Here is a 19452-nt window from a genome sequence, read left to right on the forward strand (position 1 = left end):
ACAATTCTGCGTTTGAGTTTTCGTGACTCGTGGCTCGCAGCATAAGCCTTCTTAAGCCATCCTAGTCAGTGTGTATGCCTTGGTAGACAGCTTCGTCTGAATCACGAGTTTGGTCTCTCAGAACAACCGTTTACGTGCGACACAGCCTGATGGCCACGTGAACTCAGCATCGGGCACCTCCCACCCTTCCACATCCGACCCAAACATCTCCTCAGAGCTACTCGGTCCCTACTACGTGATACAACTATACTTTAAAAGAAAAATATTAGAGGACTTTTCTCACAGTATTGCAACCAGTTTCCTCCCGCTGTCCCCTGAACTAGTGCATGAGTGTGTCAAGCAAACAAAATATTCCTTACTCACCCCCGTGTCCCTAGGACAGTGCCCAGTATGTCGTAGGTGCTCAGTAAATGCTCCACGAACGAACGACCAAACGCATCAACACTGTTTATTTCTTTTCACCCGACAGTTCCCCTCCTTCCTGGTCTCAGGCCTCCGACACTGACTGGAGACAAGCTTGTCATACATTGCTCTCTCCTGACCTGCTCTGTAAGACAGGACTTTCATTACGGTTATCGATGGTAGAGGGGACCCCACACTCCCGTCTCCTCTGCTCCTGTCCCATTCTGAGCAGGCAAGTCTCTCTCCTCAACTAAGAAACTTCTCTGTTTGTCCTGCTGCTACCATTGCTAGCCTCCGGCACCTCTGTTTGAACGTAAACAAACAAACAAACAAAAAACCCAAACAAACCATTTCCCCGAGTAAAAGCGTTTAGTTAGAGTGTTCTTAGTCGTTAACCCTTCTGAAGGACTGAGAATACAGTCATTCGTGATAGGATAGGAACACGTCTTGTTTCCATGACAATGTCGATGCTTATTTCTCCATTATCTCATTTGCATGTGATTCTCCAACATCTCATTGTATTAACTTTCTTTCTTGTGACGTTTTAGATATTAAGTAGTTTTCAATAAGTTTGCGTTTTGAGATGCTACATTCTCCATTGGCGAGGGCCGTTGGTAAAGTTAGACATTTACCAGAAGCTACCAAAGTTTTCATATCTTTGAAATTTATTCCTGTACTTATCATACTTTAGCTGGAGCCAGACTAGATTGTTTTCCTGATCTCATTTCTTGTGGTAGACTAGGCATAACATAAACTTAACTCTAGTTCAGTGCACGGTCCAGCTGCACTGAGTACACTCACGCTGTGCATTCGCCACCACCGATGTCCAGAGCCCTTCCAGCTCGCAAACCTGAAACTCTGTCCCCATGAACCGTCACTGCCTTTTCCCCTTCCCTGCCGGTCCCTGCCGACGCTTTCCATCCTATGGTTTTGACTACGTAACTCACATCCGTGGAATCATACGGTGCTTGTTTTTTGCTTGTTTGTTTGTTTGTTTTTGTGACTGGCTTATTTCGCTGGGCATGTCCTCAAGTTTCATCCATGTTGTGGCCTCTCTCGAAATTTCCTTTCTTTTTAACACTACCAAGAGTCCATTGTGTGACTAGACCACGTTTTGCTTATCCATTCGTCGGTCAGTGGACACGGGATTGCTTCTACACTTTAGCTAAAGTCTTATGATCAGACACTTAGCCCACCTCTGCTGGCCTCTCCATACACTGCTGTTATATGTAGGACAGGTGTCCAGAAAATAATGGGCTGATTAGTAAAGGAAGCGTCATAAACACAATTATACCCACCGCAGCACACTCTCCAACAGATTCTGACTCACCATAAAATGTAAGTATGTGGTTTGGAAATTGCAGTCTATGTACGTGCAAGTGATCTGTGGGGGTGCCTCCAGAAGGGCAAAAGGGCAGGTACACACGTGCACACACACGCACACACGTGCACACACACCCCTACCCAGAAAGCCTCGTTGCCATTTCTTATCCTTGAAAGGTCCCACAGACAGCATGGTTTACCAGTAACTTTTCAGATGGAAAATTGTAGCCTAGGCGTCTTCTTTTACAACCTGCATTGTTACTCTCCTCTCTCTCGTCGCTCTGGGCCAGGTAGGTGTGACATGACAGCATCTGGGCCAGCTGGCTGTGAATGCCAGCACAGCCCAGATTTACCTCATCAGAGCTGCTCAGATATGGCCTTTTCAACCAACCGAAGGTTTGCGAAGCCCCTGTGTTGAACAAGTCCATCAGCCCCGTTTTTCCAATAGCATTTGCTCACTTCGTGTCTCTGTGTCACATTTGGGTCATTCTCACAATACTTAAAACGTTTTCATTATGATTATTATATTTGTTATGGCAATCTGTGATCGGTCATCTCTGATGTCCCAAGACAAGACCCTTCACCAGTGCAAAGATGTCGACTTGCCGAAGGCTCAAGATGACGGGTAGCAATTTTTAGCAACAAAGTATTTTTTAATGAAGGTGCATACATTATTTTTGTTTAAACATCATACTGTTGCACATCTAATAGACTACAGTATAGTGTAAACATAACTTTCATATGGACCAGGAAACCAAAACACTCCCGTGACTCGCATTGTTGTGACCCCGCTGAACTGTGGCGGTCAGGGACCAGACCTACGATGGATGTCGCCAAGGTCTGTGTGTGGTCCCCGCGGTTCCGGTTACCCACGGTCAGCTGTGGTAGGAAAATATTAAGTGGAAGATTCTAGAAATAAGCAACTCATACATTTTAAACTGCACGCTGTTCTGGGGAACGTGATGGCACCTCGCACCGTCCTGGTCTGTCCTGACTGGGATGCGACGACTCCTCTGTCCAGGTTTGTCACTCAGTGGCCGACTGGGCAAGCGGGTGGACGAGCACAGATCATGGTGCTTGTGTTCAGTCACCCTTATGTTACTTTCTAATGCCACAGTCCCAGAACTTTGATTACAGTATATTGGTATAATTTTTCTATTTTATGATTAGTAATTGTTAATCTCTTCCTGTCCCTAATTTATAAACTAAACCTTATCGCAGGTATGGGTGCATAGGAGAAAACACAGTATATGTAGGGTTTGGTGTGCTCCTGGGTTTCAGACATCCACTGGAAGTCTTGGGACTTATCTCCTGTGGCTAATGGGGGACAACCGTACTTTAAAACTACCTCAGGTCTCTGAGGGAGTCACTTGACTGAAGATATACTAAAGAAGAACTTCATATTCAGTATTAGCACAAATTTATCAACTCCTACCTAAGTCAATGGAAAACTCGTGAATAGTCATTTTTTTTACCTCGGATTATTGTAAAATATCATATTACTTATACCAGCAACAAAGCAATAATAATACAACTTTCTATTTCCTTCACTGAGTAAGGAATGACCTGGCACAGTGAATACATCGTGACATCACCTTCTAACTCTAAAAAGTTTTATTTAACCAACACGACCGCATAGAATAAAATCCATTTGGGGGTAAGTTAGTTGCTTGCTAGTTAGTGGGAAATAACAAGACGTGTTTGGACAATATATCCAACAGAACGACACGGAGTTCGAGGCAAACTTCAGTCCAGCTCAGTGACCCTTGGCTTATGCTCTCTCGTAAATTCTGGTAGAAGTGACGCCTTTCATGACACATTCCTGGACAGACACAAAAATTCTTGGTCAATCACGGGACTAAACTGTTGGCTTGAAGGAAACAACATTCACTTGAAAGATATTTGTCCTGGGCCCCTACACACACCTGATACTGTAATAAGTTAGGGAGGTATAAAGACCAAGAAGATACAGGTCTTCCCTTCAAGGAACATTACGGTCTCTATGGGGAGTGACAGACATAAGCAGAAATGCATAGCGTGACGTGGTACGTGCCGAGAGGGGCCAGGGGATGCTTCCTGGTGAACAGCATGCCCGAGCCCAGCTTAGAGCGTGAAGGGCAGTCGCCAGGGTGAAACACGGCCCAACAGAACTGCCATGAGCAGGAGCGATTATGTCACTTTAAGGAGAAGAATGACTACACGATGGCGGCAGAGCCCAGCAGCCGGGACACACTCACCACCACCAGCTTGTCGTCCACTCGCTTCCTCTTGATGGTGGTCGACTTCCCGTCCCACTTCTGCACCTGGACCAGGGCACCTCCTTCCAAGTTCACGGTGCTCTGCGGAGCGACAAAGAGCGGCCACGATTTGTACATGGCGGAGGAAAACGAAACAGGAAATACATCAGCTGTGTCTGAAGGATGACTTTGAGGTCGTCCGAAATTCTAAATGACAAGAATACACTGCAACAGGAAAATACGCGGATGCCGAAGGTAACGGCGACAAAGTTACACACACATTACGGCCAGAATATTTTACAAACAGGCATTTGAAAAAAATGCTGTGAAGGAATATGGATAATACATTTCTGTCGAGATGGTCGTATTATAGGTGAACTGTTTCATTTATTTCTTCCGCTCGTTCATATGATTCTCTAGCATTATGTGACTTTAATCCACTTCCGATCTATAGGTATGGTATGACAAATAAATGATGTTAATTTTTTTTTTTAATTATAAGGACAATATTATAAAAAGTTGTCAGATTCACCAACTGAACATGGAAGGCCACGCGGTTTAGACCTCGGAGGCCAGGAATCGTTAGCCTACGATGGAATAGATGTTCTTCCCTGACAGGATGGCTGCTTGGGGGCAGCGGTCACTTAGAAACCGGCTTTCACTCTGCTCCAATTTCTGGCTCCTCACCTTGACTTTCCTGTCGTCTGCAGTGACTTCATCAAATTCCTGGCCCAGTTTGAAGGAAATCTCGGTATTTTTAAAGGTACTTTCTGACTTGATGGTGATCACATCTCCATCCACACTGATGATCATGTTGGGTTTGGCCATGCCAGCTACTTTCCTGGTGGCAAAGCCCACTCCTGCGGGCAAGAAAAGAAGAAGACATCAAGCTTGCAATTTTCTCTCACTTCTTCAAGAAAGAGCTGTAGCATGCAGACGTGCGTATACGTAGCTGGCGAGTCTCTTAATCGCCTCATTTAAACAGCTCCTGCGGGTAAGTAACGCAGGCCGATACTTAAAGAAACATGTGAGAGACAGCTAGTTGTATATCTCTTTAAATTTTCTCTTCGGGGGCTCTAAGCAGCCCCTCAGGAGACCCTCTGTTACTATTCAACAAGAATATGTACAAAGATGAAATCGTCTGGATGTACATATTTTTAAAAAGTCACTGCCTTCTCAGATTTACTGGCCACCTCGACCACTGGGCCAGCAACTGCCATTCTATTCAACTCATTAAACACTTGTGGCACCGTAACCTTTTTGTCTTAGACGACAAAGATCTAATCCGCAGCTAGAGACAAAATTCTTAATAGAATTTGGGGGCCAATATAAAGTAACTCAGTTAAAAAATCAGCTCTTTGGGTGTACAAAATTAACATTTTTATAGCATTTGCTGCCAAGTCTAGTGTTCTTGGCTTTCCCCCCAATTACTCCATGATGAAACGATAAATTTTGATGAATTTCTCCAAAGGCAAAATGTTTCTTACATTCATACCATTTTACAATGGTGATATTCCTCCCAATAAATTATAGAAAAGGTGAAATAGGGCCTAGGCATCAATTGTAAAAACTCCAAAATTTGAGAAATCACTATTTTAGTACGTTTAGAAATTAATACTTTGATTCCCAATTCCTTCAGTTCCAAACTCCTCTTTTTTTAAAAAAAAAAAAAAAAAAAGAGGAACATATTTTTCTTGTGAAAAGTATGGGATGAACAATTTACAACCCACCACATACAGCAGTAACTTGCTCTCACTGCATATGTTATACAGAATTTACAACAGTCATAGACGTGTTGGATTTTTTAAACACAGGTACATAAAGCTAAGCTACTTCTTTGGCTAAAGCTGCTTACAGGTGCCAAAGGTTAGAAGTCGAGGGGATGAGGGAGAGACATATTGTCCACAACAGGTGATGCCAGGGCTCTGATTTAGCTCCCTGTCTGAGAAGCGGCCACAGGTGGGACGATAATACGTGGCTTCAAGTCCTGGCTCTGTTATAAAACATAACGTCAAATACGTGGAGTGAGTGAGCAGAGCGAACGAGGGAATGTCAAGTGCGAATCCAGACTGGCCAGCCTTGGGCAAGGTCATCTGCCCACTTGTTAGATTCCATCCTAATTCGACCGATGAAGGTGACACCTGTTCACTGATCATCAGTTAGAACAGGTGATCTCAGGAGGTATCTTATTGTCTTCCCTTATCACCAGTACTTTATAATTTAAAACGCAAGGGTAAAAAGTTTAAGTACAATTATTAAGAGCGTAAATTGTTTCTGAAAATCGATGGCTGAATAGCTTCAAATCCTGGCATTTCTATATCAGCAAGTATTAGTTCACCGAATTGATTTTCTAGAAAGTGAGGTCTCCATCCTGCCGCAGTCCCTGGTTTCCCTCTTGTCTGTAAATGAGGAAAATCGTAATTACAGACAAGCAGAAAATATACTGTATGTTTCAGGGGAAAATTAAGTCCTGAGATCTAGGGATTAAACCGTAACCCCTAATACATTGTGAAAAAATCCCTTCCCATTTCGACCACTTGATCGCATACGGGGGGTGTGAGGAGAGGGGCTTCCCAGGTGTAAGGTGCCTCCGTGAGAACCTGCCTCCCCATCCCCTTGCATGTCCTCCTTAATTAATTATCCAGGGAACATTTTTAGACTCAGCAAAGTTAGCAGAATCTAAAAACCTGGAAGCCTCCTCTATCAAAGAGAAGGTATGTTATGTATGTAACATTCCCCTTTAAAATTATTTAATAATCCTACGGCGTCCCGTGTCATTTCTGGCCAAAGAAGAGTTTAAGCCCTTTACAAAACACATTCTCTGAAATGAAGGCTTTTGTCTCCCATAAAACAACCACACATTTTAATGGACTGACATTAAGACAATAAAATAGTTAACATACGTTTACTTAGAAAACTACATCAAGATGAAAAGTACAGTGCTTTTAGTTTCAAATAGGAATTATTGCATGCTAGGGAATAAAGGCGGTTTTATTTCCAAATCGTTGCTTATTTTCTATGCCACAGGGACTGAAAGAAAAGCAGACAAAGAGCCAAGGAAAATAAAGATGCCCAAGTTTAGAAATCAAATAAAATCCTGTCATCTCTCTACACCGTAAAAATTCCACTTAGACAATTTCAGAATCGTCCACCTGCCATCGTGACTTTGGTCCAGACTGTTTCTATAAACAAATGATTCTCAGTTGCTATTTTCATAGCCTTTCTGTAGAAAGCAGTATCTGGTACCTGGTCAATGCTTCCTGAGTGAAAAACAGCCCCGAATCGCTCTTCCCCAGAGAAAAATGTATAAATCCAGGCCCCCCACAGGGCCTTTCCTTACCCACTTCTTTCATGTAATCATCGAAGTTTTCACTGGAGACAAGTTTCCAGGTACCTACAAACGCATCACACATTTTCGTGAGCTTTCTAGGATTATTCTTCAACGTGGGAAGAAGCTGCAGCCTTCGGGAAGGTGTCGAGCCTGTCTCGAGTCCAGATAACCGCCTTTTAAAGATGCCCAGACCACGTGATCTGAGTAATGACCAATTGGGAAGGCTATCAGGCCATTTCCTTCATTTCCAGCCTCTGCAATTTTTCCTCTGAGTCATGTTTTTAATAGAAATTTTTCAACTTTGGGTCTCTCTGGCAAATGGTCATTGGACTTAGAGTACAAATTATTTATAACCACTAACAGGATATTTTAAACACTCCTGTTTTGATTGTTTAATACTCAATGAGTTGAATTTCCTCCTATTATTTTCGTCCATATATATCCCAGTGTAGAGCAGAGTAGGGTGATTTTCTTGGGACGAACTTTGACCCCCTTTTCTGAAGTTTCTATTAAAATTATGTGATTCTTTTCAAACGAGGAACATAAGAATTACCTTGGGGATTCTTAAGTAATTGCAAAGGCCCTTTGGGACAGTACTGTCTCAGGAATTACCTGGCGATTAAAACAAAATAAGTAATGGCATTTCAGAATGCCCCCAGGTTTCTCATTTAAAATGTTTTGCATAAATAAAAAAAGCAAAAGTAAATCAAATTAATCTGCCAGGGATCTGTACTGTAGATTTAATTGATAAAGAACAACTTAACCTCACTCTTCCATCCTCTAGATGAGACCGTAGATACTGAATTGATTTCCACAAACTCCTTAAAAAACAGGCCCCAATCAAAAACATACTGTTCATACTGAGAAAATTTATTCATTTCCTGAATTATATTATAAGCTCTAAATTTATCCCGATCTAAAAGGTGTCACTTTATTAGAAAACAATCATAAGTGGGCAGGTCGCATGCTACCAAAAATCTTATTTCCCTCTTTTACGTAGGGAATAATTAGTGAACTTACTTTTCCTAAAGTCATCATGGTTTTCAATTTCGCCCCCCCAAACCAGAATAATCAAAATGTTCACATGTGCAGCAAACTCCCGTGTGCATACCCAGATTTTGGGAAAGAAAAAAGAAACCAAGATTTTACAGAGGGATCGATCACTGCCGAGTGAACAACCGATTTGCAGATCCACGTAAGTATCTCACTGGATGAAAAGACAGAATGTTCTCTCATCAAATAACCATCAGCTTTCAGCACCGCATCCATGGACTGCTATGGGAATCAGGTGTAATAAAGAGAATCACGCTGAAAAAAAAAAAAAAAGATTCAGTATCCATGACCTTGGGCTCTCCACGCTTCAAAGCATATCCTCCCTGCGTATAAATGAAGAGAATTCAAATTGAACCCAAACTTTAGCGTTCATCTGTTCTCGAAAACCAGTAGACATGATACCATTCACATGTTCGAACTGATTCCATTGTAGAAAGCTCACGCTGGCAAATAATGTCGACAGGATGTTTTGTCAAGGTACTGTGGGGTGGGAAGAGAGAGGATAATAACGAGTAAAATGTGATTTCTGTCTCTGCTTAAGGATCCAGGTTTGTAGTCAGTTTCCAGCCTGGGGCCGCGGTAAAATGGGAAGCCTTTTTAGATGTTTGCGTTCGGCAGTCGCTGTAATATGGGCATTTCCTTTCTTTCCCCCCCGGCCCCACATGAGCGCACTGGCTGCTCTCCTAATATTTTCCCCTTGCACGTTTAGCATCTTTTATTAGCATAAAACGTGTAAAAGACAAGCCATACCTTCGTCCCCAACCGCCCTCCTTCCTGACCTCCTTTCTCCGCTCTGAACTTCATCTCACGCATGACTTAAAGTGCCCAGCACCTTACTCACCCCCCAAATAGTTGCTGGATTATTGCATTAATTAACAGAGGGGATGAAGTATGGGTTTGAGGTACATAAGCATGTTTGATGCTTGTGCATGAGTTTTCAACCGATAGCCTGAGCGTAAATCCTTCTTTGAGTGGCAGAGGGGTGCGAGGAAGGGCGGATTATAAAGCGGAGAGTTAAGCAGATGCAAATTCTCTGACAAGGCCAGCGCCAAGAGATGGCCAGGGGCTGAGCAACGAGAGACGGTAAAGCTGGGGAAGAAGCTAAGCAAGGACCTGGGAAGGGTAGAGAAAACGTCTCTGTGGGGAGGAAGCTGGTCCCACAAACAGGGTGCATTTGATCAAGAAAAGGATCCTCACAGGGTGACCACGCTGTTGTTCACCAATATTCAAACCCAGCATTAAAATGCACACGCGGGCCGGCCTCTTCCCCCAGAGCCGTGGGGACGGGGGTCTTCGGTGGCCAGCGTCTCACTTAGCTTTGGCAGTGTGGAGAGTGGGGGCCAGAGCCCCAAACCCTCAGTGCTGACAGGGGAGAGGCACATTGCACTTCGCCCTACTGGGGACGGAGCCTGTGGAATGCGGCTCCTGCCCTTTGCCTGTGCTTATTTTTCTTGGAGGAAATGGGAGTGTTTTTCTAACGATTTTTAAGTTGAAGGGAAAACAGACTCAATCTCTGGATAACGAGGACAAAGCCGTGACGCGAGGCAGTGTTTTCTCAGCTTGTGTGTCGTGGGTTAAGTTGAGGTTTTGGCCCAGGCTGTCCTCTCATCGAAGCAAAGTCCCGATGTCAATGCATTAGATGTGTCTCCAACGTTTCGGGGTTTGTTGGAGTTTTCAGCTGAAATGCTGGCGGGGAGTTGAGGCACATTTTATGTGTTCTTCCCCCCATAGACTACTGGGAACGTCGAATCTGAGAATCATTTTCCATCCCTTATCCCAGTTTTCAGAAGCGAAGGCAGGGAACGCTTGTGTTCGTCTGTGTCCCATTCATTAAACACGCGCTCGTGGTGACTGATCATCGAGTCTGACCTCAAAACGGTGAGGTTTTGGAAAGCGTGAGTAAGCCAGTAGGCACCACATCCGTTCAAAAGGCAGTGGCTAATTACAGACTTGTGTTGTGGTTTTCAGCGTGTTGTGTAACTTCTTCACTTGCCCTCTTACCCGGAGGAGGATGCTTCGCTCACGGCGGAGGGTGAGCACGTGGGGACCCACCGAGGAGCTGGCAAAGTACTTTCTGGATGGAGCGCGTGCTGTCCTTTGCCATTAGACAATAAAAGAAGCGTCGTCATGAAGAACCGACTGCAGCAAAAGTAAAAAGAATAAACTAGAAAAAAAAAGAAACGGAAAGGAATGGACAGATGAACCAGCGTGACAGCAGAAGGCATCAGCCAGAGAATGTCCAGGGAGACAGAGAGAAACACACACGCACGCACGCACATGCACACGCACGCGCACACGCAGGTCAAGTTTGTTCTCCTTGTGTGTGAAGCCATCCCCCCCTCACACCTGGCTCTGAGGTCTCTGGTGGCAGTGTGTGTCACTCCTGCCCACGTAGCCCACACGAAGCCTTCTGTGCCACACGCTCGCTCTGTGGGGTTCGTAGCTGAAGTAGGGAGAAGTCAACCCGACTGATTGGGACCGAGGTATGAGGGACGGATAACGTCATAATTTTACTGGAAGCATTTGCATTTTGTGAAAAGATCCTGATTCCCAGAGTTGCTTGTGACGGGGTCGAGGGAAAGCCCTTGGGTGTGGGGTGCGCCCTGGGACGGGTACCCCGCCGGGCCCCAGGAGCTCTGGTGCTTCGTAAGCTGCTGCCGGGGCTGCGCGAACTCTCCACAAGGAGCGAGCTCGCCTGCCCCGTCCACGCTTCTGTTCATCACCTCGCCTTTACCGATCTCAGCCCGCTTAGATCTCATTTGCTTGTTAGGATCGCACACGCCGTGTGATTTGAACTACAAAAATAGAGCTAGTTGCAAAGGAGCTATTCGGCCATGTGGTCACAAATGTCAAGTAGGCTCCAGGCTGCTCTGGCAGAGAGACAAGAACAGGCAGGGGGCACTTAGGACACGAGGTTGAAGAGAGAGAGGAAGAGAGAAGGAGGAATAGAAAACGAAAATTGAGGGAGGGAGGGAGGGAGGGAGGGAGGGAGCAGCGAGACGGTCGGCCGCTCAGGGTGGGCGTGTGGGCCCTGAGGTTGCAGACAGAACAGCCACGTGCTGGCGTGAACACCCAGGTGGGAGCAGATGCCACAGAGGGCGCCGACTGCGGCCCAGCCCGTGAGGCAGCATGAGGGCGGTGCGTCCGGGAGCCACTCTGACTTCAAGGGAATGGTGAGCATGTCCCCCAGAAGCCGCTTGGGCCGTGGGACTTCACCCCAGTGAACCCTGATCCAGTAAAAAGCACAAATGTCAGACATCTGTGAACTCTATTTGCCATCTGGGTGTCAACTTCCCTCTTGACGAAAATCCTCTCTCACTGGGTGAAACGTACATTCCTGCACTGAGTGGCTTGCCAAATTCTCCGGATCTAGGCCTTACTAGCCCTGCTACAAGACTCTCGACGATGATTGTATGTTAGAAAGGTACTATAATGCCTTACTGTTTTATTATTTTTAAATTTTGACTCAGCACACACCAGCAGACTCGTGACAGTTTCGTGGTGGTCTTATAAACGGCGCGAATAGTGGAAACCTCTGTGAGCCCTGGAGCGAAGGTTAGCTTGTGACCTTTCGCAAGCTAATTAATGTCTATGACACTCAGCTTTCACATCAGCACCCTTGAATGTTGAGTATTTTGCATGTCACTTAGCTCATACCAAACCCAACATGTGGCAGCTGGTAATAGTAGTAGTAATAGTAATAGTAGTAATAATAATAATAGTAGCAGTAATAGTAGCAATAGCAGCTGTAATAGAAGATAAGCCACATGCTTGGGGATGTGAGTCTCGGGCTGGGGAGAGTTCGAACATTGTCTCTAACGTAGAATAGTCTTGCTTTCAGTCATCTTTGGTATTGAACTCTCGGAAGGTTGAACTTTCTCCAGCAATGAGTCTGAAGTGAAAGTTTCATCTTGAGACCATAGAAATTCACGAAATTCAAAATGAGTTTTCTTGATATGCTCGATTCAGAGCAAGACCTTTTTTTTTTTCTAAAGAGACAATACCATGTTAATCTTTTCTCCTCTCACTGTGGGAAATTTTCCTCCCCGAATGAGAATATTTTTACAATGTTTTTAAAAAAATTAACAGATGCTTGCTGCAGAAATTCAAATCATATAGACACAGAAGACAAAGTAATTGTCCATTTTCCAGATCACTACTTGTAATGATTCAGTGAACACCCTCGCAGTGTTTTAGCCTTTTACCTATGACTACACGAACGCATGGAAGATGAATGTACATTTTTATAAAAGACATTAGGTAATATGTCAAGACTTTGCACCTGCGTGCTCTTCCATACCTTTCCTCCCTACTTAGCAATGTGCTATGGTCATTTTTTTATGTCGATGGATTCGTAGTGGTTGATAGTCACTCCACAGATGTTTGGTGGTGGACTGAGCATCTGGCCCTGTAATCAAGGTCATCGAAGGCCCAGCTTAGGAAGGACAAGTGACTCGAATGGAGAAACAGGTAACATAATGTACAGACATGAGTGTCATGATCTGCTGCTGAAAAAAAAAAAACCAAAAAACAAAAAGCAGTGTTTGAAGCAACTTCTCTTGAGAAAGCTTGGGGGAGATGATTGGGCTTTTTCAAATTCTAGTCAGAGAGAGGAGGAATTCACATCCTTAAATTGCATATTTTCACCTGCTTTCCTAATAATGAGGCAGGAAAATTACAGTGACTATAATTTAGTCATAACTTCTCTCTCAAGACCAGTCAAAACCTTACAAAGTCTGGTTTTCCATCTGAGCCTTCTGGGTAGGAGAAAGTTGAGAATTTGCACTTATCGAGTTCTCTGTGGAGATGATGTTCTTTATTTGTAAGTATAGGACTCAGGTTTGAAATATTGTAATTTTCTGAGATAAAAAGACATATCGTGATTCTAATTCTCCTAGAATTAGAATATTCTAATTCTCCTAGAATTAGAATCTTGAGACCATAGAAATTCTCCTAGAATTAGAATCTTGAGACCATAGAAATTGCCATTCTCTTTAGTGTATGACTATTAAAGCATGCCTTCCACTGTGTCGCATAAATGGGTTTATCAGTCAGAGAGCTAGGTAGAATAATCGAATTAAGTGCACATCTGCAATAAGTTTGTGATCATAAATAAAGGTGCATTTAAATAGCATAGGGGTTTCTTTGATGGGGAGAGAGACCTAGAGGAAAATCTCACACGAAGAGTCATGTCAGAGGAAGGAAACTGGGTGACTTCCACGCCTCGGGGGGCACCATTTGCCCTTTTCACGACTCCCCACGGCTGTGCGAAGCCACCTCCTCATGGCTATTGTACCTAGCAAGGGGTCTACACCGATGACTGGTGGCCTGCACAGACACCACTCACTCGTCAGAGGCACATCCGCAAATACTAATGCCAGGCACGCCTCCGAGCTCCTCCATGAAAAATCACTCTAGAACCAGATACTGGTAAATAAAACACTCCAGGTAGCAAGTTTCATCCACTACAAATCAAGTCAACCCCTTGATGGTTTCTGAGCAGATTAACCAGGATGTGTGTGTGAAGAATCATAAATTACTTTGCCATGAGTTGACTTTTTGACTTTTTTCCCAAGGATTTCCTTTATTTTCCCCATCCCCCCCGACCCCACCGGGAGAAATCATTGACTGTTTTGGTTAAAAAAAACTCTGTGAAGGTTTTAAATTCACTTATGCTTTAAAGCCTGTGTTTTTTCAAACAGTCACTGAAGTTAATAGTTTTAACATATGTGTCGCTGCTGTAAGTTATTCCCTGGAATATACTTACGTTCTCTAGAATTTTTCTAGTTATTTCGCAAACATTCCAAGAAAAGAGTTTCTGGCTTAGGGAAAACATCTAATGTGAAATACTTTTTTTTTTTTTTCCTTTAGCTTTGCCATAACATGTCTGGGTTTTATATAAAAATTTTTTTTTTCTCTTTCTGGGGTTAGCCGAAGGAAGGAGTCAGCATCCTTAACAACAGTAGCCAGCAGGACTACGCCCAAGCAAGCCTTTACCATAGTTTTTCTGCGGTTCCGATTTGCGATCGCCCTAAAACTTGGAAGCAGCTGCTCCAGCTCTTGCCCTTTCCCCTAGCAAATGTCGAATTTGCTTATTCCCAAATCTCACCCCGAGCCATTGTCCTCATTCCTTTCTAGGTGGCTTTTGCCCTCCCGTCCTTTGACACACTGCTGAATACCTCGGGACCAGAGAAGATCAACTATTTTAAACCAAGTCAGCGAACAGTCTTACTTCCTACTTCCATGTGGTTTTTTTTCTGATACATGCATTGTCTTTACTCAAAAAATAACACTCTACTCAAAAATCACAGAATAGTGGTTCAGAGGGGAGCCCAACTGTCTCACGGCTGCAGAAATATCTGGAACATAAAACTTTAGTGAACACGTCTTCGCAAAACTATATTGTCCCCGTTAACTGTTGAAAATTTGCCTGACAACATGATTTGGGAATGAAAATGAAAAAATATATATAAGCGTATAGATGAAGGCATATGACAACTTTACATGTAGTATAGAAGCTCTACTTTTTCATGCTTTGAAGTTAATTCTATCAAAAATATTTGTTTATCCTCCGTGGAATAGAAGATACATTGAATCGCCATCCTGGTTCCTTCAATCACCAAGATTTTATTATAACGCTAAGAAAATTAGAAAAATCGTAGAATCATGTGGCTGTCACCGACGCCTAATGAATTGTGTTTATTTTATGGATGAGGAGATAGGTCCTTAATATGTTATACGGCTGATCCAAACTCGCACAGATAAAAACTCAACGAGCAGCAAAACAAGGTCGACTCCGTTTATGTGCGTGTCTCTTCCACGCCGAGATTTCATTTCCTCGGCGGTTTGCCATTTTCCCTGAGGTGTGGTCCAACACACCCCGAGTTAGTGGTCATGCTGGTCGCCACCGGTGCTGGGCACTCGAGCACCTCCGTAGAGCTCCTGGTGGGTGAGTTCCCTGGGGTTCTCAGCTGTCCCCTCTGCCCCAGCCTCCACAGCAGCCGAGACAGTAAATGATGAATGACATTACAGCTCTAGAATGACTGTAGACACGGGTGTCACCATCGAAGACCTGAAGAAGGCGGGGACTAGGGTCCCCACCCGGTCCCTATTCCACTTCCCTGCCTAGCCCTGGAAAACTAGCTAGGTCCTGGCCCCCGGGGCTGGCCTGTCATCAACTCAGCAGGTGACATCTCTAAACAAAGCTGATCCATGGGGTTCTCATTGCAGCAGACAAGCACATTCGGAGATACAAACGGGCGGGCGGGCCCTGCCAGGTTCCAATGAGAGGATGCTTGATTGACGACGACAAGGCCGAGCCACTGGGGTTCGAGCCACGGTTCCCGCACTGGGACGAGCCCACAAAGCAGGCACTGGGGCCCAGACAAGGAGCGAACCCCGTTACCAGAACAGGAGCAGTGCTGATGTGAGACTGGGGGGTGCGGGCGCCGTCCCCAAGGGAGAACCCAGACGGGGCTTGTGCTCCTTGGGGACAGCAAAGCTGAGACTCCACAAAGGACAAAGTGGCCTCAGCCACCAGGAGGAGTGTAATGAGCCACCGGGACCTCAACAGGGTGTAGTGACCAGGCCCGGTCCCCTCTCCGCAGCTGGGCTTTTAAGTTCATTTTGTCTGTGAATTTCTTCGCATATGTGTTTAATTTTTATGTCTATCTTCTAGCTTTGCTTTTGGGGCTCACTGTTAAAGAAGCAATTTTTAGAGGATAAAAACCGCCTCTAGCACTTTTTTTCCTCTCTCTTTATACATAGAAACGCTGCCCAGAAAACGCTTTGCAGACCACTGGCAACGGCCGTGACTGAGGAATTAGCGACCTTTCTGAGAAGTTGGCACATATATTCATTTATATCAACACATCTATGATTTATTCGTTCAATACATATTTACTGCCTACTGAATGCAAAGTGCCCACTGTCAAATTAGACAGGCTGTGTTGTACCCCAGCTCGCCCTTTTTACAGAAAGTACCTATTTCTTGAGATGTTAAAAGGATTGAGCTAATTCATGTAAAGCATAAAGCACAGAACCTTGCAATAGTAATTTGCTAATTTATAATAGCTACTACTGTAACGTTTACATTTCTTAATATTAAAGATAAAAAGCATTAAAATCTGGCTACAGTCTCTGGGGAAGACTAGACTTTAAAACAAATAAATGTAACATGGAGTCGTAGGTGTTACGGGAAAGGTACATCCAGGAGTCAGAGGGCTCAGTGATTCTGCTTGGAGAGGTCACAGGAGCCTCGACAGGATGAGCAGCTTTTAGCTCGAGGTCAAAAGCCGAGGAGCCTGGCAAGCGGCCACGCAGAGGATGGCGCAGGCAGAGGCGCGTCTTCATGCCAGGCGCGTCAGGCCGGGGGCGAAGCTGGAGATGCACCAAGGGCGGCCTGGCCCGCAGCACCGGCCCCTCCGCGGAGGCTGGGGGTGGGGCACGTTACTGAGGGGACTTTTAAGCCGTGGAGACTGGAAGATCGTTAAGCCACAGAGAAACACAACCCACCTTTTATAAAAATGACCCCGGCAGAACGGTAGAAGTTGGAGCTGGAATACATCGGGAAAAGGCCGACCAGCAAGCCAGGGAGACCCCGCGGGCAGGAAGGCTGGGGAGGGGCCGTCGGGCTAGATCGGGAGGGCGGGCTGGGCGTCTGCCTGGCTCTGTGCTTTCTGACTGGGGTTCGTGCTTCGCCTTGGGCGAGACACCCAGGCCTGTATCTCTCTCTCTCTCTCTCTCTCTCTCTCACACACACACACACACACACACTGGCACTGGCGCTGGCGCTGTCTAGCCACAGGGTAACGTGGCATTTGGAAGACCTTCGTAACTGTCCCCGGACAAGCCACTGCTCAACCTCTAACATGGGTCGCCTTCTCTGTCCCTTCCACTCGCGTTTTGCTCAGCCCCGACTGGAGCAGAGTTTCTTAAAGCGAGCTACACTGACCATGTTTCGGAAGCATCTTGCAGGCTGATTAAAAACGCCAGCTTGCAGACCCCACCCAGCAATCGCCCGCCCCGGAGGTGCACATCAAATCTGCACTTTTTACACCCTCCCTGGGGGTGAGGGTGGGAGGGACCATTGGCTTTGAGAACCCCTGAGGAGATCACTAGACGAGTGGCTCTTTAATTCAGCTCATCATCTAACTGGCTTGAGAAACATCTTAAAAATAGCCTTGGAGGCCCCACCCCTCCAGAGGTCTGAAGAGCAGTCTGGACACAGCGAGGGCCATCCCCAAGTGGGGCGCTAAGCGGATGTGGGACCACTGTCTACATCACCCTCCTGGTAAATTCCCCTTCTGCTTCTGGAATGGATCAAACCGTCACAAACTCGTCCTGGTGTAATGCACGGGGGGCGGGGGGTGAGTTGCCATTGGATTGACTTGAACTGCCATAGAAAGAGTTTGGGAAGCGAGAGGCTAAGAGGAAAGAGGGGGGGAAGGGGGAGGTCTCTCTCCCAATTCACCGTTAATAGAGATGAGAAGGACCAGCTACAGGCCGCAGCCCGCCTTCCTTACAATTACAAGGTGCGCATGTGCCAGAACCACCCCCCGCTCCCCCGCCAGGGGGACAAAGAACTACCTTCGCTCTAATCCTTGACCAGCTCCTCTCTCATTTGCCTGAGACTTGGGGGGACCCCTTTCAACCACTCAGTGCCCGTGCTTCCAGTCCACAAAGCCGGGATCATCATGGCCCCACCTGCTCGTCCCCAGGCTGTGTGGGGTAGTTCGGGCCTGAGCAGGATCTAATCCAATAATGGCCTTGCTTGGGATGGGGGGAGCATTGAGATGCGGTAAGAACTTCGGGTGATGAAATAATAATGAATAATCACACGTGTTCAAAAGATGAAAGAATGGATTCCTGGCTCTGCGGCAGAGAGAGTTTCTGTGACTCAGAGTTTTCACCTCCTTTACCGTGGGGGCACAAGCTGGCAGGCTTCCAGCAGGAGGGCATTAAGAACTGGCAAGTGGAAACGAGTGTAAGATTTTGCTTCGGGTCAAGTGTGAGGCTCCTCCTGATTCCTATTGTTTGAACATACACGTAGAGACGATAGTGGATTATCCTTTCCACAGATGGGGGACCAAGTGGAGACTTCGTCTTGAAGCACAGATTTGCCAGCAACGGGGCCGCCCACCCATTCTGCCTGGAAATTCCAAAAAAGTCTTCAAGAGAGCAATCCCGCCATAATCTAGAAGTATTTGGTCCATAATGATTAGGGAAGGACCAGTCCGTCCTCAGAGTCAGGAGAGATCTGCTCAGGCATCCCTCGAGCTGAGTTTTGCAGGATAATATAAGTTTGTCACACAGCAGGAGGAGGGAACAGGTGTTCCAGGGAGCATGATCAGGCATATACGTGCGACGATTTAAAAAAATCACGTTTTGGTGCCAAAAGTGTGTGGGAGGGTGGAGGCAAGTGCATAAGGTGTCTGGGTGTGGGGACGGGCCATGAAGAGGGTGGATCTCACGCTGTCGGTCACACGAAGGCTATTGCCAGCAACAGGAAAGTCATCAGGCCTTTCCAGCAGGGGAGTGAGTTGCAAAATCAGATTCGAGTTTCAAGGAGGTAACTCCAGCTGCCGTGCGGCTTCGTTAGGGAGTGGCTGGCAGTCGGGACTAGGCAATCAGCTAGAAGGCGGCTACGATCAACGCTAATTAAAGAAAAACGGAGACCGAGTAGCTTCACCTGGGGATCCAGGGGGCAACAGACGTTCAAGCCATTTGACGAGGGTCACACGGAGAGGGTTTCCCGACCCGTGCTCCTGGGGTTCTTCCTGAGCCAGTCTCTTTGCTGCCATTTGCTTCTTTCAAACATACGTGACCTTTTATCTGCTGCTCCTGCATGGCCGGCGGCAGACCTCCTTCTCGGAAACACCACTACGCTAATCACATCCCGACCTGCGTCGTTTGTAAACTTGTCTGAGCTAGGACTCCTTCCCCACGTGGCATCCAGCTTTCAACATAGCGGCCTGTCACTCCACCTGCATCGAGTACGGCCAAGCTTCCGTCCTCACCGGGGCTTTGGTCCTGATGAGATGAGTGGCGACATGCAGAAACTTCCAGAAGACCCTTTCCCTTTCCAAAAGAGCCGGAGCCCGAACG

The 19452-nt window shown here is 45.9% G+C and overlaps 1 protein-coding gene across 1 annotated transcript; it reads right to left on the bottom strand.

The window, feature by feature from the left end:
* Window positions 1-3322: 3322 nt before the first annotated feature.
* Window positions 3323-7431, bottom strand: LOC102878276 (fatty acid-binding protein, adipocyte). Its single transcript, XM_006924052.1, has 4 exons — window positions 7303-7431; window positions 4650-4822; window positions 3963-4064; window positions 3323-3547 (listed from the first exon to the last, which is right to left on the bottom strand). Exons 1-4 carry the CDS (start codon window positions 7373-7375, stop codon window positions 3497-3499), a joined length of 399 nt encoding a protein of 132 aa, XP_006924114.1. The 5' UTR covers window positions 7376-7431; the 3' UTR covers window positions 3323-3496.
* Between the last annotated feature and the right edge of the window lie 12021 nt (window positions 7432-19452).

The sequence above is a fragment of the Pteropus alecto genome, unplaced genomic scaffold (assembly GCF_000325575.1).
Source record: "Pteropus alecto unplaced genomic scaffold, ASM32557v1 scaffold87, whole genome shotgun sequence".
In the NCBI taxonomy this organism is placed as follows: Eukaryota; Metazoa; Chordata; class Mammalia; order Chiroptera; family Pteropodidae; genus Pteropus; species Pteropus alecto.

What these genes read in the sequence shown, in the direction of transcription:
- LOC102878276 (XM_006924052.1), bottom strand. Translation starts at nt 7,375, where the DNA reads ATGTGTGATGCGTTTGTAGGTACCTGGAAACTTGTCTCCAGTGAAAAC. An exon ending in TGATTACATGAAAGAAGTGG is followed by an intron (nt 4,823 to 7,302) that starts GTAAGGAAAGGC and finishes TCTTGCCCGCAG; the next exon opens with GAGTGGGCTTTGCCACCAGG. An exon ending in CAGACGACAGGAAAGTCAAG is followed by an intron (nt 4,065 to 4,649) that starts GTGAGGAGCCAG and finishes GTCGCTCCGCAG; the next exon opens with AGCACCGTGAACTTGGAAGG.